Source organism: Thunnus albacares, chromosome 1, assembly GCF_914725855.1.
Source record: "Thunnus albacares chromosome 1, fThuAlb1.1, whole genome shotgun sequence".
Classification (NCBI taxonomy): domain Eukaryota; kingdom Metazoa; phylum Chordata; class Actinopteri; order Scombriformes; family Scombridae; genus Thunnus; species Thunnus albacares.
The window spans coordinates 11,644,512-11,670,675 of NC_058106.1; the positions used below are offsets into that span (position 1 = coordinate 11,644,512).

The 26,164-nt window shown below is 40.5% G+C and overlaps 2 protein-coding genes and 1 long non-coding RNA gene across 11 annotated transcripts in view; 1 reads left to right on the forward strand and 2 right to left on the reverse strand.

Moving 5' to 3' along the window:
• The window catches only part of chd9 (chromodomain helicase DNA binding protein 9), a 76,120-nt gene extending 63,112 nt beyond the window's left edge, over positions 1–13,008 (reverse strand). For 4 of the 7 annotated variants that reach the window (XM_044330071.1, XM_044330062.1, XM_044330049.1 and 1 more), the window contains exons 1-2: positions 11,946–12,181; positions 7,049–8,743 (exon numbers count right to left, since the gene is read on the reverse strand). In XM_044330071.1, coding sequence (XP_044186006.1) covers positions 7,049–8,635 — 1,587 coding nt within the window. In that variant the 5' untranslated portion in view covers positions 8,636–8,743; positions 11,946–12,181. Of the gene's footprint in view, positions 1–2,386; positions 2,459–7,048; positions 8,744–11,945; positions 12,182–12,732 lie in introns of those variants that run through there. The other 3 variants (XM_044329970.1, XM_044330174.1, XM_044330253.1) reach the window with 3 other exon arrangements.
• Positions 10,320–13,324, forward strand: LOC122966330. Its single transcript, XR_006398372.1, has 2 exons — positions 10,320–10,402; positions 13,040–13,324. It is a non-coding gene; the product is annotated as an uncharacterized LOC122966330 (long non-coding RNA).
• Positions 13,325–13,740: 416 nt separating this feature from the next.
• LOC122966371 (akt interacting protein) lies at positions 13,741–21,016 on the reverse strand. Of its 3 annotated transcripts, none has more exons than XM_044330750.1 (10): positions 20,852–21,016; positions 20,023–20,149; positions 18,282–18,490; positions 17,975–18,039; positions 17,659–17,759; positions 17,119–17,207; positions 16,491–16,589; positions 15,715–15,822; positions 15,516–15,576; positions 13,741–15,323 (listed from the first exon to the last, which is right to left on the reverse strand). In XM_044330750.1, exons 2-10 carry the CDS (start codon positions 20,068–20,070, stop codon positions 15,216–15,218), a joined length of 888 nt encoding a protein of 295 aa, XP_044186685.1. In that variant the 5' UTR covers positions 20,071–20,149; positions 20,852–21,016; the 3' UTR covers positions 13,741–15,215. The 3 variants fall into 3 exon arrangements, with proteins under 3 accessions (XP_044186685.1, XP_044186596.1, XP_044186509.1); XM_044330661.1 differs by having other exon boundaries at positions 18,282–18,493; positions 20,023–20,146; positions 20,852–21,015; XM_044330574.1 differs by having other exon boundaries at positions 18,282–18,493; positions 20,852–21,015.
• Positions 21,017–26,164: the final 5,148 nt, after the last annotated feature.

A 26,164-nucleotide genomic window follows, 5' to 3' on the forward strand; every position in this document is an offset into this window, starting at 1 on the left:
TTAATTTCAACCTACTTTGCTACAACTTAAATCTTAACTACTGCACTTACTCTCAAAGTACAATGATACAATGAAATACAAATAAGAAGTAGTGGTATAACAGAATGTAGTTGATCTGTGATCCGTACAGATCGCCCCCCACAGTACGGCATGTGAACCGCAGGTTAATGGCATAATTTAATGTCCCATTGTAGACAAAGTAAACAAACTGCTGTAGCTATAAGTCATGGACAGACAGCATGTTGCTAACAGGGATTTTGAAGAGCAACAACCAAACCAGCATTTAAAGGGTCTGAAGTGACATCTGCAGGTACAGAATAAAAGCAAAGCTACATTTGTGTCCCTTTTTCTTTTCTTGCTAATCCGAAAAATGATCCGATCCATGACTAAAACCGTGAGATTTGTGATCCAATGCATCTCTAATAAAAAAGTTATTTGAAATACAACCATTTGGTGATATATTAACCACAATGGCCAGTTAATCACTCATATACTGTATCATCAATAATGTCACTTTTTTTAATGTTAGGTTTACATATTTTCCCAATGAACTGGCCTTGGCTTTTCTTCAAACTGGACCTGCGTTTTTGAGGACACTCTACTGTGCAGTTTGGCTTCTATGGCACAGATTAAAGGTCTTACACAGGTGTGCATCTATCCCTTTTAGACTATTCAATATATGATTGGATCAGATGTACTCAGAATCAAATACAGATGCTGAATCTATATAGCTAAGCTAATTTTGCAGCTAATTTTGTTCAGATTTAATACAACACGATGTAAAATTTCAGTTGCAAATGAATTTAAGTGTCATCTTGACTGGCAATAACACATTTTATTTCACACAATAAAGTTATACCAATAAATGGGCACTGGTGCAGGCCACATTTCCAGCAGAATTTGGTTTACATCTGTTGTGTTTAAATCTTAGATTTATTAGGTTTACTTGTGAATTTGGTAAAAAAAAAAAAGTGGTTAAAAAATGGATGAAAAACATTAAAAATCTGTAGGTTTTCAGTTTGGAAAACTACAGTATTTAAATTCTCACTGAGGCTACCATGGTAAAAAAAAAAAAGCAAAATAAAATTGTCAATAAAGACCAATTTTTCTGAATAATTTTCCATGCAGCAAAGTAGAGGCACTTTGAACTACAGACATACTTGCACAATAAAGCTACATCAAGGCAACAGGGACAACAATGGTTTTGTCAGAGCTGGTGGTGTGTGGTACACTAATAATAGGTATACTGGAGTCTAGCCGCATTTTACTAGACCAAGACAAGGAAACCTCACATTAACAGGAATACCAAGATGTGCTCTGCACTTTGCCTGCTGTAAAAGTCTGCTGTATGACTTCAAGGTTTGAGGACTTCACAGCAACCTTTTTGCGATCCGATGGATCATGTCAGTAGTGAACGGGTTGATTAAAACATCTATAACTAAAACTATTCACCTATTTATATTTAAATTTACCTTTTGGTGAAACTGGATGGTAGCTTGATTCACTACATACTGAGTGATGATGCATCGATGACCAACAGTGAACTTTCTTCTTCAAAAGTAAACAGAGAACTGAGTGAGTGAAATGCCTTGTCAATAAAAATTGACTGTTGTAAAGTACAAGCATAACGCTCAATAAACAATGTCTCGACTTACGACATCTGCATCCATGGCAACTACCTAATGACTTCCCACGGACACGAACCTTTTTGCTGAAGTTACAAATCAGTAACCAGTAAGCCAACTGCCAACTCTGTGGACAATGTGACCGACATAAAGCTCTTTCAAAGTCAAACTGCGTGTTACAGAAAACATACACCATCTGTAAAAAGGACAAACTTAACACAACCCAACTAACTTCAACTAGTTTTACTCTAGCTAACTTTATTTGGATTTTACTTGATATTAAGATGTTTTCTTCAATGATTTCCTCACACAGTCTCTCCCTCATACTACAAGACGACAACCATTGTTTCAGTTGTAAACACAAGGGCAAAGGGGTCATTACCATTTCATGCCTTTTCTTATTTCCTTTGTTGCACCATACACTGAGAGTCATTTACAGTTGATTTTCATGCCATCTTCCTCAAACTGACTCTTTCCATATCCAGAGACACTGCAGTAGTCTAACTACCCAGCTTTCCCCTCTTCACCAGTCAAAGGTTAACATGAGTTCAAGGAGGTTGCCTCACGTCACAACCGAGGAGCCTCACATTCCAGTCACACACACACACAAAAACAACTTCACATTTGACCGTGGAGAATACACACACAGCCACCCTCTGTCACCAAAAAATATTCAAAGCCATTTAATCCCTTGAGAAGTAGGCAAGAGAGAGAAGGAAGGAAAGAAAAGCAGAATAAAAGAGCATACTTTAAATTCAGACCTACTGTGCAGTTTGGGCTGGCTGAGTTCCCACATGCTCCTGACACTCTCAATCCAAGTACAACTCCCTCCTCCCCCTCCTCTCCCGGCTCCTCCCCCACCTTCCCCCACAGCCCCACCCCTTCCGCCCACAGCAAAGACCGCCTGACTTCCTGTTTACCTCTGACCCTTAGTTATCCCCCGCCCCCACCCTTATCTGGCAGGCCTCCAAACAGACAGGCTGATGAGGCCGGATGCAAACAGACAGAACACTTGACAGAGCGAGCAAGCGCGAGTGAGGGTGGGTTGTGTGTGGATGTTGGGGGAGGTGGTCAGAGAAAGTGTGTGAATGAGACAACCTATCACCATGTGGCCACAGAAGGAGCAGGTTTCCAAGGGGTGTGTATTTGTGTGCAATATCTGCGTGTGCGTCTGTGTGTGTGTGTGTGTGTGTGTGTGTGTGTGTGTGTGTGTGTGTGTTTGGCGCGCATGTGGGTGGTGGGGTGAGGGCTGGGGTGTTGCATGGTGTCAAGTTTCAGGGCTGATTATGGAATTGCCTGCCCAGTCTGGTTGGCTGGTTGGCTAGGAGTTATATAAACCTCAGTAAGGTCAGGAAGCAACAAAGCTAGGATGACACACATACAAGAGCCAACCCTACTTGCGAGCACACACACACACACACACACACGCCCTCAGTTGCTTACTGGCGACACAGCTCAGAGGCCAAGGCAGGGTAGAGCGGAGTGAGCAGCGAAACCCGGTCAGATAATAAATCTAAACCAGCAATGCAGACAGGGAGGAGGCACCTGCTCCGTGTCACTGCCAGGGGGCCTACTAGCGGCTATAGCAGCTCAGGCCATAAGTATCAATCAGTCTCCACTTCCATCTCTGTTTCTCCTTTAATCAACAAGGGAGCCATTTGTACACTTATATTTGAATCCTCAGGTCTGATAAAAATAAAAAAAAATTACAAACTGCAAAGCGTAGTAACAAGGCAAAAAAAACCTGCAGGGCCAATCAGTAAAAATAAAAGTGTTATAATAATGATATAATGGTGAAAAGGGGTACAAATGTACCAGAACAGATTAAAATGCAATGAGGATGATATGACATCACATGGGGAACACCTGGCACCACAAGAGAAAGAGAGGCTACATGGCAGCTTAGAAAACTGACAACTGTTAAAAGAGCACTGAACTGATTTAACATTGCACTCAGAGGACAGTTTGAAAAAAAAAAAAAAGCAGAACTTTTTATTCCACACATTCTTCTTCCTTGTCAAAACCTGGCACCTGCATTACCCACAATGCAACTCGACACGATTCACTCAACTGTACAAATTCGGCTGTGTTATGTTAGTGGGGGCTAGCCTCGAGCTGCTAACTTCAATCAGAGATGAGTAGCAGGCAACAGAGGTCTGGTAAGCTCACTTCTTTCTAACTCCACACTCCCAGATTTATTTATTATTATTTTTTTTTTTATATTAATTTTTCAAACTTGTAGTCTTCAGTCCCAACCATTTATTAGACTTTATGCAGCTCCCTCTGAAGCCACAAAAGGCTTTATACTTTATACTACTTTTTCCACATATGCAGTAGTACTCCCAATAACCTGTAAACAAACTTTTACGCATAAAATCAGTTGAGTTCCCCTTTAAATGTATCCAAGTCTGGTCTCGTTTTATAGCAATTTATCAACTTACCGATTTTAGATATTTAAGTACCAGTGTCTGGAACTAAAATCACAGCAGCAAACATCATCTTTCAGTTTGAGTTGCCAGGAAGGGGTGGTTTGCATGTGCTACTGGTGCCCAGCAAATCTCTAAAATAAGTTTCTTTTTGACTCTCGGGAGACACTAAGATTCTACTAAAATGAGCCACAACTGTTCTGTCCAAGAAAAAAAATCCCTATGAAAAAATGCAAAAATTATTTCACATGTTCACAATTAAAAAAAGCAAAATAATCAAGCTGTTCAGCAATGCTTCAGTAGTACTGCATACTGTGCTGAGCAACAGTTTGTCAGCTTACCCTCAGTCCGTAAGGGTGAGTAATATGGAAAGTCTTCTATCTCAATACAGTATATTATACTGCGATAGCGACATTGTCTGACATAGTAGATCTTCTGAAAATACGATTAAGAAACTGTTTCCTATATAGATAAAATATCCAGAACTCTGATTTTGGCGGATCAGTGAATTAAAAACCTGTCAGGTTGAGGTACTTCATCACATTGATGTGAAAATCCAATATTGCAACAAAGCAGTCCTTTTAATTGAATTGCAACATAGTCTGCAACTGTATATAACAAGCTATACATGTTACATCTCACAATTATTTTGTCTCCCATTTTAACATGCACATCTGATCTGATCTCAAGATATCAGATCTCTCAGTCACAGTATAAGGCCTGACTGCTTACTCACATGAGTACAAGTAAGCATAAAAAACTGGCATCCAGCTCAGAATGGTCTCACTTGAGTGCTTGATGCCTGTAAGCTTGAACTATCTTCTCAGAGAAAGCCCCTAGCAGTCCAGTCCAGCAGGGTTACTGAAATGATTCATAGGCTAGCCAAAAGTTCTACACACATCTGTTCATTTGAATTCAGATCCATTGCAACAAGGCTGAAGACATTATTTATATTCGATTTAACCTCTGAATACAGCAACCTAGGACAATGGTTCAATCTTGAACCCCAAGTGCTCATCACAGCTGCAGCTGACCATTACAACCATTGGAAATCCTAATTAGCCACATTCACTGCGGGGGAGTGAAGAGTGGGCAGCTATCCCCTGATGCCTTGCCTGTTCAGCAAACACACTATCAGCAGGCTCTTCACACATCAGTGCACATGAATAGCACAGTCAGCCTGTAAGCATCAACACAGGGCTGGATGTTGACACAGACAGGGAGAGGCTCGTTTGTACGGCTGTGGTTCATGGCCCCATTTCAATCAAGGACCTTTGCAGATGGGCAAATGGCCTGTGTGGATGAGCTCTGGTTTAGACAGACCACCAGTTTTGTTGTTGCCTGCTGCCTATTGTGGGGTAGCCGAGCCAGTACTCAACACACAGGTTGTGTCTTGGCTCATGGGTATTGGTTTGGTTTTTAGAAGTGGGGGGTGAATAAAACCAGGGGGTTTGCTGCCAGGAAGAAGACACTGTTTAGAGAGATTTAAATAAGTCATTCAACTATAACTGTAAAAATTGTAGTCATTCGAGTGTTTACTACACTAAGATAAATGCAGATACAGAAAAGGTGGGGTTGGTAAGATAATGTCAAAACAACACTTCTATGTTGTCAGTGGCAATGAAATAGACTTCTTTGTCAGTAGTGGGCCGTGGAAAACACAAGTGCTCTTATGAAAAATGTGTGAATTTCCATCATGTGCATTGTCTAGTTTGAGATGATTGGTTTCTGCTATGTGACATAATATGTTTAATTGTTGGTAAAACATATGTTGTTTTTGTAACATTACTGAAATCTCACACAAACATTATCAAAAAAAGAACATGTTGAAATTCTCATATCTTTTTTTAAGAGTGTGGACCATGATGAAACGTCTGCTGCTTTTGGTGCTGGGCATGTGTCACTTGTGGGCCTGCAGTCTCTGTGGATGCTACTAAGTTACCAGCCAACTGAGGTCCAGGAACCGCCTCAAGCCTGTTACAGCCAGCTAATGCATTCTCTCAGCCTCCCCCTCCGTGTCTCCTCTCTCTCTCTCTCATGCTCTTCCTCTCTGTCTCATTCCCTCCCTTTCTTTCCTAAGCTGTCTGTCTTTTTCCATGAGCTACTGCTCTCTCCATCTCCCAAACCCCCTCCCCCTCCCTCGAGTGCTAACCACTCTCCTTCACCACGCTCTTTTCCTCCCGCCTGCTCTCTCATACGTGCACATGCACTTGCACACACAGACACAGAAACTGTGGCAGCTACCACAACAGCATGCAACCTCCCCCACACTCCAGCGAGGCAGTGTGCAAGTGCTTCTGGCTTGCCCTGACCCACATCTTGATATAGCCCTAAGTATGCTTACAGCTAAGTCCTGAAGACACTCCTGCCACTCTTAGCCTAATCAGGCCTGACCTGCTGTCGGCGCACTGGGCAGATAGACAGGCCAGGCTGGACAGACCATTATCATTTTCAGAAGGCTTTCAGGCGTCCCTAGGTACCGCCTCTCCACCTTCCCCCTCTCCACCACTGATTGCAGGTTTCCTACTAGACAAACACATGTTCTATCTGGGAAAGTTAGTTAAACATTACATGACTGGTTGGATTTTGTGCCATGATATATGGGTAAAAACACACAAAAATCTCTTAATGTCAGCAAAAAAAATTTCTCCAATAGTAAAGCAGAGATTATGCACTTATAACATCTAATTTCTTCAATTAATTTCAATGTATCAGTCCTCAATCAGTAATCTATGTATACTGAAAGGAAATAGGGATAAAGGATTGAGTTTACAGACTGTAAGGATATGAATCAGGCTGGGACAAAGACAGTTGCTCTGCTATAGTATGCCTAAAATATTCTGACATACATGTGTCTCAAAATAATTACTTGCATGTAACTAGCAACGAAAATGAAATGGAAATTGGTAAGTTTGGTGCACATCGAGCTCATCAAATTGATGTATATGATTAAAATTAATAACGAAACAAACATGTTGGTTTGTATCATTGTATTACCTTGTCATCCTTGTTCTCAACAGGTGGTGACTTCCGGTGCTCATGTCCCCTCTCATGGCTGGAATCAGCCCAGGAACAGTTGGATTCATCCTGCTGGCTAAGAGCAGCCTCCAGCTGGGGCAGTAGGTCAGGCAGGAGGTCAGGAGGTTCCAACCCCTCCAAGTCCCCATCCTGAGCACCTGATGGCAGGAGATTGTCTCCCAATGCTTGAAATCCATTAGTGTTGATGGCAACGCAACTCTGAGGCTGTTCGGAGGGCAGCTGACTGGCCATGCTGGGGTAGCAGCTCATAGAATCACCAAACATCTCAGATGACTTACAGCTTCCCTGGGTTTCTCCAGAACAGCGTAAAGCACGGAAAGGACATTCCTCTGCCTGGCTAACCGGGGTCCTAATGTGCTGTTGACCCATAACTGATGTGGATGAAAACGGGCATACTGTCCCTGAGAGCTCAGGCACTGTAGAAGTGAGGGGAGCAACAGTTGTGGTGGGCCTAGACACCGATGCTGATGACAAAGACTGCTGACTGAGACTGGTTATTTCTGGTTCTCCAGGGTAGGCAGGGTACTGAGCCGGTTGGTAGGTGCTGGCAGAACTGACCGAGTACGTGGGCAGGGAGTGACCCACAGATGATGAATGCATGGGGAAGGGCAGGTTATTGTCTTCCAGTCCTGATCCAGAGAAGGCTTGACCTCCCCTGTTCAACTGGTAGCTACCCTGCTGCTGCTGTTGTTGTAAGCAAGTTCCAGTCAGAGAAGCATTTTGACTATCCAGATAGGACTTACTTGGCAGAGCCCTTGAATGGAACCTTGGTCCTCCTACAGTTAGCTGGTGCTGAACCTGCTGCTGACTATGGTGAACTTGCTGTTGGCTCTGAGTTTGACTTCCCTGGTGAAAGGAGAAATTGTGATGCTGTTGTTGCTGCAGGGACATAGTCTGTGTGTTAATTTGTTGGTGCTGGCGCTGGTTTAACAGCTGTTGCTGATGACTTTGCTGTTGTTGCAGCTGCTGCTGCCGCATTCTGTGCTGCTGCTGTTGTTGATGATGACAGGGGTGGTGTTGCTGCTGTGTTTGTTGTTGTCTTACATGCAGTTGCTGGTTGTGCAGTTGCTGCTGCTGATGACAAAGCTGTTGTTGCTGTTGAGATAAGGGGTGGTACATATTCCCATTCTGGTCCTGGTTGCCCCACATTGGACTGCTACTGTTACAGAACAGCCCATTGGATTGAGGTACTTGTGTCATGGTGGCATTATGGTACTGGCCATGTTGCTCTGCAATCATGCCACCATCTCCACCACCTGTGCCCCCAGGACCAGAAAATGCCTGCCCCATAGGATTCTGTGCCTTCATGCCAATGTAGTGGCCTATCTGATGACTGTAAGTGGGCATGGCTTGTTGGGTGGATGTGGAAGAAACTGGTGGCATCATGTCTTGGTGCTTCCCCGGGCCTAGAGGCTCCACTTGGAGGGGCTCAAAGTCAGCACTGAGATTTAGCTCATCCACGAGTGACGGTGCTGAGGGGAAACCTTCTTCATCCAGCCCATCCAAACCTCCAACAAAGAGGTTAGGGTCATCAAAGAAGTCCATGGCAGAGCTCGGAGGGTAAATGGAACCTTCAGAACTCCACTGGATCCAAACTGGTCCCAATGAGCCTCACTCTCTACAGAGCTACAGCATATCCTTTATATTGCGTCCCTGTCCAAAAATGGAGAGAAAAAAAAATATTAAAATAAAACTTTAATGTGGGAATGTGGGATTGCGTGTTTGCTAACTAATGGATGGTACAGATGAGGCCTGGATCACAGCTTTCAAACACATTACAAGCTAATGAATCAAAAATTCCCCCCACACAGAAAGATGCAAATCCTTTTCAGTCTGAAATGACATGACAACTTACTTTTCCCCAGCATGTGTATTTTTATCATCCATTCCTTCATCAGTGATACATGCTTGCATGTTAGTAGAATTGCACAAATGCCCATCCAGAGTCGACAAAAAAGCTTTCTAAAGCTAGGTAATGGCTAGGTCAGAAGGGTCTGGGAGAAATTTGGTACTGTCAATTATCTATCAGCAGTGCCTTTCATGTGTGTAGCAAAGCAGCTGGTGCAAACCAACCACCAGCCACCAGCAGATGCCTCTTCCTGTACCCCCTCCCCTTTCACACACACAAACACACCTCAGCCCCCCCATACCCACAACCAATGAAGCTGCCTGTCATGCTACTGCAGAATGTGTGGGAGGTGCAGACAGCTGAATTTCAACAGCTAGGGACAGAGGCAGATGAGATCCTTTGTGGGTGTGTGTGTGTGTATTCTGCAACCGCAGACCAGCGGAAGATGACACACTTACCTGGGTCAGTCATTATGCTGACTTGCTATGCACACATGCACAAATACGCACAGACGTTTCTCTAGTATCTTTGTGTAACTTGTAGAGATACTTGCATTGCTTTTATTGGCTGATACATATTTCAAATGACTGATTGGTGGTACAGACTGAACACTAGATTTAACAAGGAACTGGTATCCTCTTTGTAGCATACTTCTAAATACACTAGGTGTTGCTCATGTTTTTTCTGTTCAAAACATCAGCAGCTGCACATGAGATTTGAAATATTAGGTCAAATAAACCGCAAAATAAAGAGACTTATTTTGAGAGCCAGCAACAAATGTGTGTGTGTGTGTGTGTGTATATATATATATATGTATATATATATATATATATATATATATATATATTATACACACACACACACATACATACACACATTTATTTCACACAAGTACATACTAACTTTCAACATCCTGAAATCCTGATACACATCCCAAGGCACAGCATTATCAGGATCCTCATATTTGATAAACACAGGCAACATGCCTGAGCCATTACGCTAAAATGTTAGTCTGATAACCACCTTTCCAACATTTAGGCTATGTTGTTAGAAGGTAAACTAGCCTATGTAGCGTGCTCGGACCATATTAAACCAAACACCAACATCATCTATCTTTATCGTTTTCATTTACCTGTCACAATGCGGCTGACTCGCAGTTTAGTTTTATGTGGGCTGATGCAGGCAGTTTGTGAAATAATTCATGATTTTTAGTCTCAAAATAACTGGGCACTAACCATAATTTGTCACACCTGTGACCTGTTCAGGTGTCACTTCACCTAACCCAGGTGTGTCTGACAAGTCAAGGAGCACACTCGTTTGCTAAGCTAATTACCTTTATTACATTTACACTCTAAATCCTTTAAAAATGTGTCATACAGGAAGGATACTACAACAAATGCAATAATATATTTCTTACCAGAACTTCTGCTGAGGACTGAAACCAGGCTATAGAATGCTGCTGGGTAAATATGAGCACTGTGTTTGACACTTAATTCGCACCTGACACTAATTAATTTAATTTGCAGCAATAAGTTCTATTTCCATATTCAGAATATGGCAAAGTACTTTAAAATTATTTGAAACATGACGCCTAACAAAACTGAAATCATAAATTGAACAAACGTGGGTGGATACACATTTTCTGGTTTGATACCACTGCGTTCAATTCCTACTCGTAGTCATGCAACTAGGCCTGTACAATACAACACCACTCTCCCCACAACCAGCTCCCAATTTTAAAAAAATGTGTTCACACAGGCATGAAGCCATTCCTGTTTTTAGTTTGGGTTGTGCTTCCAACTTCAGGTTCTCTTTAGTGCTTTAACTGGGGGATCATGTGACTTGCTTGAAATGTGACATCCCCACGTACTAATATTTTATTAGCTTTTTTGGATGCCTATAATCACAGACATCGTACTGATGATTTGTCAACACACCAATCGGGATGCATGTTAAATCACTGCATAAGAGACAGACAATGCTGCTTGAAAAAGAATTGAGATGGAAAAAATGTGCATCACAACAGCAATTTAAGGACAGTAGAAAATTACAACTCTTTCCCAGTCTCAAGTGTTAATTAAACCATTTCTAACCCTAGTAAAGGGGTTTTCAAGTATCTAAAGAGTTGTATCTTTGCACTCAGATTATGGAAATAAGGGTACTCATTGATCATTGCTAATCATTTAGGATGACACTTTTAGGTTTGTAAGACAACGTATCAAGTGTTTGTGTTCTAACATTTAATGAGTAAAAAATGTATGAGATGGAAATTCAACTCATTTGTCTTATTTGAAATTATTTCCAACACTTGATTGGCAGACATTTCCTTGTTGGTGACATTCAAAGCAAGTCTGATACACAGCCAAACCCAAGCTGAAAGATTGCAGGTGAAACAAACAGTCCATTCAAGCTGTTAACGGTAAACTGCAGATAAAACAGCAGGTAGCACATGAAAACTAAACGTAATGTGTTTTTAAATAACACACGTTTAGCTACGCAATCTTTCCCATGTGGCCTAAATCAATGCAGCATATTCCTGAGCCTGCCAGCCAAGCCACTGCTAACCTTTAAATATCCCTCTGTGGCCCAGAGGCACAGACCAGTCCCCCCACAGCATGTCGACTTCCAGCTGTTTCCTTCATAATCATGACGCTGTAAACACCATCCAGGCACGTGTAGGCTAACTCGTGCCTAATATCAACAAGAATTGTGTACATAACTGTCCCGAGGTCGCCATTGATGGCCACACATGGCCACTTTCTGCGCACCTCAGTCAAACAGCATCAAAACAACAAGTAGTAGTAGCAAGGTTGATATAAAAATAGAAGTGGTATTATTAAATGTAATTTAAAAAGCGTAAAGTTAGCAAAAGTATTGATATAACTGGTAGCGCATTTCATTTATTTCAAAGACTCGTCTTTAAATATATTAATTGGAACTCGTTCGTCGTGTTTTGAATGCTTTTTAAGCAGTCTTACTTTCCTCCTAGCTGGACACCGGGCTCACCTCTGAAGTCAGTAGCATGCTCTTCATCTTCGTCCAGCAATGGCTTCAGCTGCTGCGAGCGGCGGTGTTTGATAAGCCAGCGAGGCGGCAATGTGTTGCGCTCCTTTCTGCACGGCCGCTCGCCAAGTGGGAACAAAATGAACGCACGTGGGACATTTGGGTTGAGATTAAACGTGAGCCCCGGGGTGTTGAGACGAGTCCACTTTGGAAGCGGCATTCAAAAGGTGTCGTGACGCTTCCTCACTGAGGAAGAGGAGGGAGGGAGGGATATGAGGGCGGAGATGGATGGAGAGGTCGACATGGATGATGTCCGTGATAATACAACTAGTTTTGTTTATTCCCGAACGACTTTCGTTTTAATTTATAATCTATATCCAACGTATTGGCTCCGCGAACTGTTACGGCGTCCCCGTCCAAGTGCGGTGCTGACTGAGCCCGTCTGGTCGCTGTCAGTTCAGGACCACCATGACCACCACGAACCACGGAGGACTACTTTGGGAGACACGCGCATTGTCTTCTACCCGGCAAACTGTGAGAAAGTACGATGACATTAGCTGTATTATATGGCGAACTGTGGTAAAACTAATATGGACAAGTTTGGCAAGTCGACAGTCTTGTTTCCATCGGGAAGATACACAGTCAGCAAGGCGGTGTGTCATCAGACAGCTGAGGCGAGCCTCACTGACTGACTGTCAGAAATTTGACAGCTCCTCGCTTGAATGAAACGCAATCTCTCGAGGACAAAACACCTTTCAAAAAAAACACCTACGTAAGTGTTATTTCTTACCTGAAAGGAACCCCAAAGGGCAAAGTGTTATCGGCGAAGTTGTGACTGTGTTGTTAGTTGTACTCCTGCTGGCGACCTCGGCACAGCGGCTCTACCGCTGCTGCTGACGTGACTGTGATAACAACGCATTTGCATATTAGTGACCTACTCTCTGATTGGACCGCTGACAATTTGCCACATTGTAGCCTTTCCATGTCTAATTAAAAGCCTGTTCTCCCAGTATTTATGGTACAGTGTCGCCTCCAACAAGCACCGGTCAGCGGCTGATTAAATAATGGATTCATATCTAAAGTCCCTGTGTTGACAGAGTGCATAAGATGGCCGCGTCTCAGCCAGAGCCAATCCGGAGAGGTTTTACTTTCGCACATGGACCGGAGTCTCTCCTCAGTGCACACATGACAGGAGCGGGAGAATTGCCCTCCAGTGTGGGTACATGTCGACCTCTACTGGCTAAGCGACATACTGCCATACATTGAGTCATTAACCACACTGTCTGTCGTGTTCAACAGTGTTCTCATTGTGACTGTATGAAATTCATGACACTTTTAGACTCTTATGGCACACAAGTATAATAAAACCATACTTCAATGTCCTAATTTTGCCAGGGAGCCCAGCTACTCTGAAAGGACTCCTTCAGGTCTCTCCCTTGAATATTTGCTGTATCAATACAATATTGCTATATTAATAAATCATATTAATACGATTAATGTGACAGCTATGTAGTATCATACTGTTTTGTATATAAAATGTGCAATTGACTTTAGTATAGGTAAATATGAATTCTGGGTGAACACAACGCCAGTATGCAAAGATATCTTTTAAGAGTGATATTTCCACCAATGTAGACCTCTGATGTACTAAATGAAAGTAGTCATTGCTATTTTTTCATTGTCAGATTAATTTCATAAAGTTCTGGACCTATAACCTGTTTGGGCATTACTGGTGTTGCAAGTCAGTAAAACCATTTATAGCAAACCCAAGAACATAAACAGAAATACAGAGTATGACTGAGCTTTCAATCATTTTATTGATTTCAGAGAAAAGCATTTAATTCTCAGGTCATCTATGCAGTAATATCATTCACAAACTGGAGCAGAAATGGGTCCATACAGAACACATTACAAACTCACTCGTTTGAAGATTCCAACAGCCCAAATGGCAGTGTGTGTGTGTGTGTATGTGTGTGTGTGTGTGTGTGTGTGTGTGTTACATCCTTGCCTTTCACAGCAACTATGATTAGATCTAACAGGTTTCAGCATCATATCTGCTGTTCTCATATAGTAATTTCCTTGTGAGGTCCCCACACAGTTTAAAAATGCCATCCTGTTTCCACATCCTTAGTTTGACAAGAATTGCATATTGAAAGTGTGCTGAGCAATATCACTATCAAGCCAGATCCCTCTACAGATAGGCATCATATACAAACTGATATTGGCCTGCAACTACAGAAAAGGTGTCGTCTTGCAGCTTGACTAATCTCTACAATATTATCACCCATTTTGTGCTGCTCAGACGAAAGTGAATAACTAAAAAATATCAAAATACATTTCTTCAGAGCTATGTAGGAATCTTGCAGTAACTTATTTGACTTGTGAAGAAAATATCTGTAAGGGAGCTTAAGTAACATTTGCAAAGAAAGCAAATAAAACCAAAATATTACTTAGAAAATCCAAGCATCGACACAGACACAACTCTTGGAAGTCAAACCTTAGCACGGCATCCATTATTTACACATCAAACCTTTAATAACCAATAGCCAAGGGTACATAAAACATTCAAAATGATTTAAAATCAGACAATAAAATACAAGCTAACTCATTTAGCATCTCATTTAAAACCATACCTGTGAGCTCTGCATTATATATATATATATATTTATATATTATGAACTGTGTAAGACAATAGTTTACACAGCAGAATTAAAAATAAATCACTGTCCAATAAGAAACAAATATAAAACATGTCCTGTAAATCTAATTGTGTGTTGGGATGGGTGGAGATTAGGATATCACATGGCTGTGACTGACAAACATTCCAAGTCTGACAAATAAACAGTCCTGAGCCAATTTCAACAAGTGGTTTAGATCATGTAGTCCACTATACTTACCGTATGAATGCAAATTGCTTTGCTCATACTTTTCATCTCCTTTTGGGACAGTATCTTATCACCTAGCCCAACATGTGCATGGATCCGAAAATATGAATGAAAGCTCTTTGATTGCATCACAGCCTAACTGATGTTGCTGAGACATCCATTTGTCATCGTCGATTTACATATGATACAAACTTTGTTTCCTGTTTCTAAAGCTGTTTGAGGAGATGCCTACAAAGCTTTTAAAGCCAAGCAATAATGTGGAGAGTTAATTTAAAAGTTCTCCCAACTGTTTCAAGGATCCAGTTCGCAAACAGCTGAGGTGAGCCCAGTGGTGTGGCATCTGATGCGTGTGCCTCCCTCTAGTGGCCGCTACAGCGACAGCGCATGTTCAGCACTGGGGAGGATTGTCGTCTTTGCTGAAGGGCTGTGTCGATCCAGGCTTCACCCAAGACAGCCCCGACACCTGCGTTCCCTTGTGGTGATCCTCAGGTCGTCTCTAGAACAACAAAAACAAATTACCAGTCACATAACAGAGACAGCTCGACCAATCAAAGTGCTTATAGCTCACACTCCGGTCTAACAAAACCCTTTGGGTTTTAAAGCTGGGAGGTGAACTGCAGTAGACTGCAATCTCAGGCTCATACACAACCAAAGGACTCTGAGTGACTGTAGTATGGTAAAAACTTACTTTATACGTGAACATTCGCTCTTTTGCTTCCTCATGAACAGCTGGGTTCCATGGAGAAAAACTGTAACAAATGGATCAGAGGGGGAAAGTGAGAGCGTGAACATCAACATTTTTTCCCCTTCACACGTATGATGACAGGATGTATTTTCTTGTAGTGCTGAAGGTTGTGAAATGTTAAAAATTGGGACAGACCACCCACCTTATTGCGTAGGGATCATCTATCTTGGGCTGGTCAAAAAGGTGACTGTTGCATAGTTTCACACTGTCCACCACTTTGCTTTTGAACAAATGCACGTCCTTTTCATATCTGAGAGAAAAAAAAAAAAACAGTAATGCCTTGTAAAACATGTGAGAAATGAGTGACAAATTAAGCCTAAAACCTTTTTTTAGGCTGTTGGATTTTTTTCTTTACTGTAGAGGAGGTTAAAAGATTGCAGATAAACTTCTGCTATATGAATTATCAGGTTAAAATAGAGCTGAAAAAAGCAGGCAGGCAGCTGAAAAAAAAATTAAAGAATATTTACAGCAGGAAAATCACAGGTGTAATTAATAATGACTGAATTCCGATTAAATAGAACTGAGCCTTTGTTAGTGTTATTTGTTACACCTGTTAAGTTCCTGCAACAGGTCAAAATGTCTGCTGCAGCGGCATTTATTCTACAAATGTTTGAGAGGAAGCAAGAAAAGTTCATAAATATGTACCATGTTCTGATTAAGTTATTTAAGTATTGAACATTTGTGACATTAGAGCCATTTAGCAACAACCTAATTTCAAACATTTATGCTTTGAGCTCAGTGGATTAAAAAAAACCCAAGTTATTGAGCCAAGATGTGCAATTGAATTATATTTAGCCGACCTTCATCAGGATCCTTAATTTATCTTTGTGTGTCACATGTCAGACAAAGCAAATATTGTATATTGTAAAAAAAAAAAAAAAAAAAAAAAAATGAAGGTAATATTCTTCAAACACTCACAGCACAGCAGCCTCTGGGTTGAGTGGTTCTGCAGTGTTGATCTTGTAGAAAATTGTGCGTGCATACATGAGGACTTGCCAGATGTGATTGTGATTCCGTCTACAAAAACAAAACATAGGAGGTTGACAACATAATCTTTTTTACCAGAAATATGGATACCTGAAGTTACTGGATAGAGATATTTTGATTTAAGAAAACAAACACGACATAAAAGTGTTACATATTCTTGTTTCCTTGTCCACTACTAAAAATAGTGAATACCCCAACATCAAAGAATTTTAATTGCAATCATAACCTTGTTCTAGGTAATGAAATCTGTTGCAATATGAAATTAGGTGACTATATCCAGATATATACACACTTCTTTGAATTATAACTGAATTTGTTTTCACAATTTTATTCCTTCTGACTCATTCTCTTTGGTTCCCAAAAGAAAACTTTGCAGAGAATGTTCAGCTGAGTAAACAGTGAAAGAGAAGCACTGACTGGGCTGGACTGGCTCGGGGTGTGTGAGGTGGGGGTGGCATTTAGCACACAAAAAATTAATTATTTAGTTTTCACTCAAATATGCATTTTGAAGGAGAAAATAGAAGAATAAATTACGTAAGCATAAAAGCAGAGAAAGTACCTCCATTTGGTGAAAGCTCTTCTGACATCAAGCTCTCCAGACACAGGGTCAACAAGTGGATGGAAGACTGGGATGTCGAATACTAATTTCTGAAATGAGGCAAAAAGCAGAAAAGGTTGAGGGTTTTGCTTTGCTATAACACAAAGCTTAGTTCCTATGATCATTATTCAAAACGTTAACTTGTTGATGACTCAAGAGTTGTACTTTTAATATTTAGTCATGGTTGTCATCTTTCTTAAAAATGTGTACTTTAACAGTTTACATAAGACTATGAACACTTTCCCAGTCATGACGGTTCCAGATGTTTTAAGATACTCATAATCTTACCAAACCTTAGTAGACCTGGAAAATCATTTTAAAATTTCAAGATTTTTTATGTTGTCCAGGACCCTCAGCAAAAATACTACATGATTGGGTGCACACAGCACCTTTTAATTCTCTGCCAAGTTTGTGTGTGTGTGTGTGTGTGTGTGTGTGTGTGTGTGTGTGTGTGTGTGTTTTAACAGCCCCAAATCATATTGCCAAAATTACACTACTCACAGGACACTCTCCATCTGGATAGTTATCTGGAATATACACAGTGAATTTGAAGACTCCGTCCTGGTACAAGCCATGTCTGATGAATATGACCCCAAACCACACTAAACAGAGGAACACACAGTAGTTTGGAATTGTTGCTTTTATCAACACAAATAAGACTCACAATGAACATCAAGCAGTGAAAATGTGCAGATATGTTTAAAGATTGAAATAACAAAGCTCTTCAAGTTGTAAAACATTCCAGAAGGAATCCATGAGATTTGATTAGTGTGTATATGAAACATTCATTGCATGAACTTCAAAGAGAGGTCCTTACTTAGTGCTGACTTGTAGGATGGCTGGACATAAATTCCAGGGAGTTTCTGCTTAATCACTAGTGTGCTGCAGATCACATGAAAAGAGGTCAGAGCAATACAAAAAAAGAGAAAAACATATATGCAACTCATTTTTATTCAGGTACCAAATGAAATGGATAGTTTGAGCCCAATTTGTTAACAACTTTGCAAACTGATTTAAAAGACAAATGCTACCAACAGAATAGTATAAACATAGAAAATCACATGTGGCAAGTGCCAAAAACCAATCAACTAAACTTATAAATCTGATACTGGACTACTACTTACAACTCAGCCAGCAGAGAGTACTCCAAGTAGAAGGGGCCATAGGAGGCGTGTGTGCCATTGGCTGACTGGGCTGGGGTACCCATTGCTGTAGGCTTGGTAATGGGGGCTGCATTCTTAGGAATGGCTGGAAGTTGCTTTTTGCCAAAGGGCAGCCGGGCTGGGCTGGCTCTCTGCTCCCCATGCCCACTCTGTTCCTCATTGTCAGGTCTCTGCTGTTTCATGACACAAATACAACAGGAATCTCAACACATCAGCTGTAACATATTTCCTAGCTGTGTTATAAAAACAAACAGAAGAGACATATTGAGAGCCTGGTTATAGAAGGCTTCTGTTTATGATCCATTATGCACACTTATGAGTAGACCGATGGCCCAGGGTGGTGACCATGTGCTGTGACCAACCTCTCAGGTTACACTGTCCATCTGGTTTGCAGCTTATCAGTCAGAAACAGTGTCCAGACCAGAGAAAGCACTTGTAAGTACAGCTATGCTTTCTTGCTCATGCTGTTGAGAATGAGCAGAGCAGTTACAGTGCAATGTCACAGCGCATTTCAAGCACACAGCAGCAGGATGCCAGGAATGTATCAGGAAGCTACAACCCACACTGCTGATGACTAGTACAAATATGACAGGAATGCTTGCCGTGAATTGGACATTAATGCAACAGATCTAGCATGCACATTCACTGAAGGCAGGCTTGACTACAGAATGTTTTGGAAATATTCCTCTGACTAGTCAGGGAAAAATGAACTCACGCCCATGCTCCAGGTACACTGTTTGCCTCCTCCCTACCTCACAACAGTTGCACTAGCATGCCAAGATTTACTTCCACTCCCCTTTGTTGGTAGAAATCTAGTCTAGTACAAGCTACCTGGACTAAATCATTGAAACAAGTATATTTCCTGATATTCTACACTGCGAAAGAGTGGATTATAGTCATCAAAATGTACAGTTTAAGACCATGCCCTCAGCTTGAGTATAAGCAATACAGAGATTCCTAAGAAAATGAATACAAGTGGGAACAGGTGCAGGATTGAGGACCTCTGTTGACCTGCTGTTCAAACAAAAGATGGAGGTAATCAAAATAAATCGGACATAGTATCAAAATGAAAGATCAGCCAGCTTTCTTCTATATTAAATGATTATCGTCTACAATCTGCAACAAAGTTATCCCTACTAGTACAAACCCATCAACTTCATTTTACAGAGTGCTGGTGACGCTAATACAGTCTTCTAATTCTTTAAAAAGTCACTCCTCCGTGACAAAAGTCGATGAGTTTAACCTCTTCTGGTTTTTCTGCAAACATTCTAACATGACACTATGAAACCTTTGAGGAAGCCTTTAAAAGTCCACGTATCAACCAGAGAACAATATTTACAAATATGATGCAACTTAGATTTAATCTAAAATGAAAGCATGATGGGCACAATTCACACAAATGTTTTTTGACAAATGAAAATGTGTTGAATGTCTCATCCTATGCATATCAAGCACCATTACTTTTGAAAAGTATTGTACATAATGTTCGGCTCCGTAAAGCACGTATGGCTGCTGTGCCCTGTAGATTACAGAGTAAGGCCTACATGTATTTACACACTATCATTTAATGTAAGTTTTCAGTCGTGGTGGACGCAAATTGCTATCAACTTTGAAGCGTTTACAAACAAAATACTTAAATGGGTGTTGACTAGTTTCCAGTTCTATTGTAGCCAACGCAACAGTTAAATGTGGTTAACTTTACCTTGCGACTTGTATTGGCAGACATGCTCCAGAAGGGGTTTAGGTTCATTACTCATACAGAGGTTCGGGTTGGTGTCCCTCTTGTTTTAAGTAGGTCCCACGACAAGTTCTGTCCAGGCCATCCGCTGCTGTGATGGAAAGAGACCATGAAACACATCATGTGCTGATGCAGCTGAGGTCAAACAAACACAAACAACGTGGAAACATACGCACAATCAAGCACGTAATGCTAATCTAATGTCACCATAGCATAATCTTAGCAACTTGACTTGTAAAGTATTAAAATATCTTAGCGTCAATTGCTGGCAGAGTACAAAGTGAGAGACGTTACTACTCCGGACTGATCTAAACTTAGAGCAGGGTTTGTTTGGGATAACCTAGCTTAGCTTTGTGCTAACTTGGATTTCGGCAAAATAAGTATGCTGGCTAGCTGTTGTGGTAGTATCAGTGTAGGGTGGCAGTAACGTTACAAGAATGTGTTATAATTTTTTATAAATCTAGCTGTTAATGTGGTGGCATTTCTGATAGAATATCGAGTTATTGTGTTATAGTGCTAGGTTAGCAAGCGGTGTGGAGCTACCTTTGGGTAACTTAACGACTTAAACCTGATGCCATTTTAGCCGACAGCTGACAGGGAGCCTGACCAAATACTTCTTTAAGGCGTAAGCATATTATATGTCAATTTTAACACACTAATGCCGTCTCACTTGCTCCTTTGACTCACTTAACAATATATGTAGCATTAGCTTACGAAGATAGCTTTGGCCGTTGCTAACAACTTGACTATCCCTTTAATTTTACACGTAGACAAGCGTAATAATGCAACTCACCGTATTTGCTAGAGATCTGTAACAAAAATCCTTTAACAGAAGTGTTAAACTGTGTGTCTCGATGTAATTGCCGCAGAAACTGTTCAGCTGCTCGTCATTTGTAAAGGTGTCATCCCGGCTAACGCGTTAGCTACTAGCTGGATAATATGACAGACAGAGTTCAATCTAACATAATGAGGGGCGTTTCCGTTTACGAATGCGTATTCTCATTGGTCTACAGGATCACCCGTTTTCGCATATGATTTGCTGGGTTAGTCACGTGAAAGGGAAGAAGGACTTTTTAATGTTATTTTACTTTATTTTTTTTATTATGTGTTTTTGTTTGTTTATTTGTTATTGTTTTTAAGTGAACTTTACTGAGAGCGAAAAAACATGAAACAAGATAACTAATGAAACCGTGGCTTGCTGTCAATCAAACTGTGAGAGACCTGAGCCAAACACTTTTGCTAATTAGAAATTTGTTTTAATTAGTTTTGTTTTGTTTTTTCCAATCACCACTCTTATTTGTGGCTACCCTGTCATGTTGATAATGTTTTAATGCTGACATAAAATTTGTGGTATTTGTAAAAGTAGCTAAATTAATTACTCAAAAGTAATTAAATGTCCCAGTCATTATTTATAGTCATTTTATTGACTAATGTAGCCTTGTGCTTTGTTTAGTTTGTTTTGTTTTGCTTTATAAACTACATACTTAGGTGCAGTCTATTTAGGATGGTAAATGTTCTCCTTCTATCATCCGTATGGGTTACAACAAAGATGGAATAAATATCATTAATACAGCAATAGATTTTGGTTGTGATGAACCAAGCATAAAGTTAACAGCTGAAACTGCTGAAATAACACTTTGGATCAAATGAATTAAGGATTATTTTTAGTACACTTTCATGTGAATACCACTTTAAAATAATATTGATAATATAGCATTTGTCTCTCAGATCATGTGCTCTCCAAAGATTAAAAAAAAGGAACTTTCTTTTTGCAATTTTGCATAGTCACTTTGGTCACTTCCTGTCTTTTTTGTATCTTTTTATTCTATCAATCTGCTCATTTTCCAGAGAAGTTTACAAAGAGTCCTGCAAAAGTGCTTCAGGGCACATTGATGAAGTAATACACACTTTCCATTTCTGTTGCCTTCATTTTAATGTTTCGGTGTACTGCACAGTAAAAGTCTCTTGAGGGTAGGACGCATCCAAGCCATCTGTGTCACACATTTCTTTAGTTTTTGACCACGCTTCATTGGCAGTTCACTCTGTTGATTGATTGATTTCCTAACAATTACCCCTAATTATTTTTCTGGGTGAGAAAAAAAAACTAATTTAATGGATGAGTGGTTGCATTAATTGGGAGAAATGACATTGTCCAAGTTTCAGAGTAAATACAAATTATTGACTCCATTATTGTTATCTGATTGTATATTGTCCCAAGTACACTTCACTGACAAAGGTAATTAGTGTCCTGCTTCTTTATTGGGGCAGCCAAGAAGGCAAGGTCACCAGCACTCTTTTGACACGTACAAATCAAAGACCACCTCAAAACAAATAAGTTTATGCCTGTTTTGCCTTCATCGACATTGAGATAAAGTGTCTGACACAAACAAGGGTGCAAATATCCACACCATTGCTTTTGTAATGAGTTTTCTGTCTTTGTCATTGATTCTTTATCTAATCAACTATTGTGACCTTGTTTGGTCAAACAAATACACTAATGAACGTAATTAAAGTGGGGAGATTGGATTAAATAATTGAATGTGTGACCAGTTGGAGCTGTATTTTTTTATACTAGAACATTTTCTATCAGGTGCATTTCTACCTTAAATTAAAATACATATGACTGTTTAAGAGTTGTAAAGTCCCTCTGTACTGTTTAGTGGTAAGACACATTTTTATACTACAGCCAATTCATTGCACACATTTGAACAGAAAGCATCATATCTTCATTAGATCCTTTTAAATTTTTCATGTTGGTCAACAATGTACACTATTTGGGATGTTTTACTGTCTGATTACTCTTGACTCAAAAATGTATATATTGTTTCAGCTGCATTTTCCAGCTACAGAACGTCAGCTGGCACCAGAATTCAAATTTGAGATGAAATATGTTTCCTCCTATCATTCCATTCCTTCAGAGAATTTTAGGCCCGCTGATTCAGATCCACAATTTGGTTTAAATGACAGTTCAAAATTACAATTGGCAGTCCCTTGGTGAAACCTGTCTTGACAGCACGGGCATAAAAAAGTGAAAACTGATGACTCCACATCCAGATAATATGTAATAACAATGTTAGTTTGAATAAAGAAAGCCAGATCAAGATTCAAATGTAATATTCGTTTTAGAAATATGAACAACTGGGGAGTAAGGGTTAAAAAAAACATCAGCCAAATCCTTCATATAGCAATAGTCTTTCCTTATCCCTGAGGCTATGGCCTGGCTAAAACCTCAATGCAGCAATTATTTGCTGTAATGACTGCAGTTCAAATAAGCCTGGAGATTTTATTAAACCAAATGAGAGAATCATCTGTGTATTATCACCTTGTGATTGACAGTGACAAGTGTTGGGCAGGCTCGGATGTGAGCATGATGAAGAAGCTCTCGGCAAAGCTCTTGATAATGTTACCCCTGGTAAAGTTGCCTGGAAAACCTCAGCCAACAAATAGAGAGGGAAAGCTCCACGCATATTAATTCCAATTGTCAGATCCCTCCAGTGGGGGAGGAGGGTAATCTGGCAGGCAGCCCCGGCTGCCCCTTCATTCACTGACTGGCATTTTACACAACTAATGAAAAAGAAATCCATTGTACTGATCATATGCATAGATTTCACTTTATAATAATGATGAAATAGAAATATTCATAATAAAAGTAAAGGTCACTCGCTGCTGCAGCTAAGCTTCCTAAGCTGCAACCTTTGCAAGAGCAGTTGTCAGGTTCCGGTGATAAAATAGGAAAAAGAGAGGCGTCAAGTTTTAACCCTGGAGGGGCCAAGAGGTGAGACACTGCAGCCAGGCTACTGCTATGTACTGTAACTGTAGCTCTTTGGTCATTTGTTTGTCTTTGTCATAACCCAAACAGCACTGATGTCAGTTCAGTGATGGATCCAACAGGTCAGTCTTCTCCAGTGTCCAATGTAAAGGTTAGAGGTCAGACACATAGTTGTGGTTTACATAGTCCTCTCTCTGCCATACAGTATCAGTGCTAGTGTATACATTCTTCAGGGATTTGTCTTGTCTAGTTAATAAAATACAGGGAAATATGAACAGCCGCCTCTCTTCTCTTCAGCACTTCCATCTGGCCTATCGCTGTATGTAGGTCACCTGGGCTTCTTCAAGCATATGAGCTGTGCAGTACAGGGGTGGAGAGAGGCATGTCTCACCTCTGAAGGACATTCACAGCATTAATATTGCCCGCTGTGACTTCCACGCTGAGCCCCGTCTTCATATGCATCATACATTGGCATTTATTAGTGCCATGCACTAAGTACAGGCCATGTTATTGAATTTGAATATCAGCTCCTAGCCACATTCGCAAGCCCTGGAAATATATTATATTAAGATGAAGCAATCTCATTTAATAACACCCAAACTAATAAAAGGAGAGCAGATTGGAAATTAAATTTATGAATATTGCTTGGCAGGAGGGGTGATCCAAAAAAGCCCAGCTTTGTCTGTCATATGCAGATATTTCTCGAGCTGCAAGCTGCAGGTGTTGAAGAAATTTCTCCCCATAAGTATCATGTTGAGATAGCAGCAGGTATGTTTCGGTCCTTTTGTGTTTGTCTTTGTTCTTTGTTCAAAAGTAGCAGGCCATGCTGTGGGCTACCTCAGTCAAACTGGACAGAAGGCTTTTGACAGAATAAAACATTAATTGTGTGATTATCTTGCTCTGTGCACCACATTAAAAGCATTAGGCCAAAGGCAGGATGGGGCTGTGATAATTAACAGTGCAATATTTTGATGCTTATTATTTGTATGTGTGATTATTCAACGGTAAGCATATTGCAGCTCAGTTTTGGTAATCATAATTTATTTTCCCCTTGAGCTGAAGGTGTACATCCTGTGGATATGGGATAGAAGAAAGCACCAACACCACAAAAGTTATTTTAAGCTGTCGACAAAATATAAAAAAATTACATGGCCATCAATTTGAAAAGGCTTTTTTCCCCGCTGTTTTTTTACCCCAAATCTCGAAACACTGGCTTTCTGAAGTGGCATTCATCCAACAGGAGTCATATCTGTCTGTGCCAGAGCTTAGCAGCTCAAATTATGGAATGCCACTTCTTCACTTTACCGACTATGCTTCACACAAGCCCGTAATTTTCCCTCTTGTGTCGTTGATGGACAACATTCTGTCGGTCAGTGTTTCAGTGTTGTGTGTGTGCGTGTGTATACAGCAGCTTTTTGCCAAGACATCCGACGGGCCCGGTCCATCTGTGTGTAAATGTTGACTCCCAGTGGAGCCGTGACTGTCACTCACTGCCCAGCCAGCCTAGTGCCAGGCATTGATCGCTACATATATCTTGCTCTGTACTTCCCAAACCTTCATCAACACATGCGGCTGCAGAATTGATTAGTAGCAAGTCAATGACCAAATCTCTTTGGAAACATTTTTATTTATGTGTGTGTTTATGTGGATAGCTTAGAGGGCCATTAGCGGGATTACCTTTGAGGCTTGGCTGAACAACAGATGTTCAAGGACAACTCAATCAATTTGACTTACAAGAGGCTGCAGTTGCCGGAAACAAGCGATAAGTCTGTGAGGGAGGGGAAAGAGGGGTTAAATAAAAACAGCCTGATAATACACAGGTACAGCTAAGTACAGCAGAATTAGGCCTACAGTAGGTCCATTATTTAGAGTTAGATCACTGACATGTTCATAAGACGAGACCACACAGTTAATGAACTGAAAGGTTCTTGATGCTTGCAAAATGATTGGGAGATTCGGTGCTACTGTTTGGCATTTATTGGCAGCTTTAAACTCCCTTTAAAGTTATTGCTTCAACAAGCCCAAGTTAATTCTTTACTCACCCTGCATTTCTTATATACAAATACAGGTAATAGTTTTTACTAAATTAAACAAATTCTGAAGAACTACATATCATATTTATGTGCTATAGTGTCATTTTGCTGAGTCATACACAAACAAACATAGTTTGGCCATTTAATATAACAAATACATATAGTACAAAACATATTTATTAAATGGATTTCAGCCCATGCAGAATTACATGGGTATAAGTAAAACATTTTCAATATAAGCAGCACCAGCCTACAGAAAGGCCCATTTTAATTTGTGCAGAGCAGTGCATTCAATTATACAAGC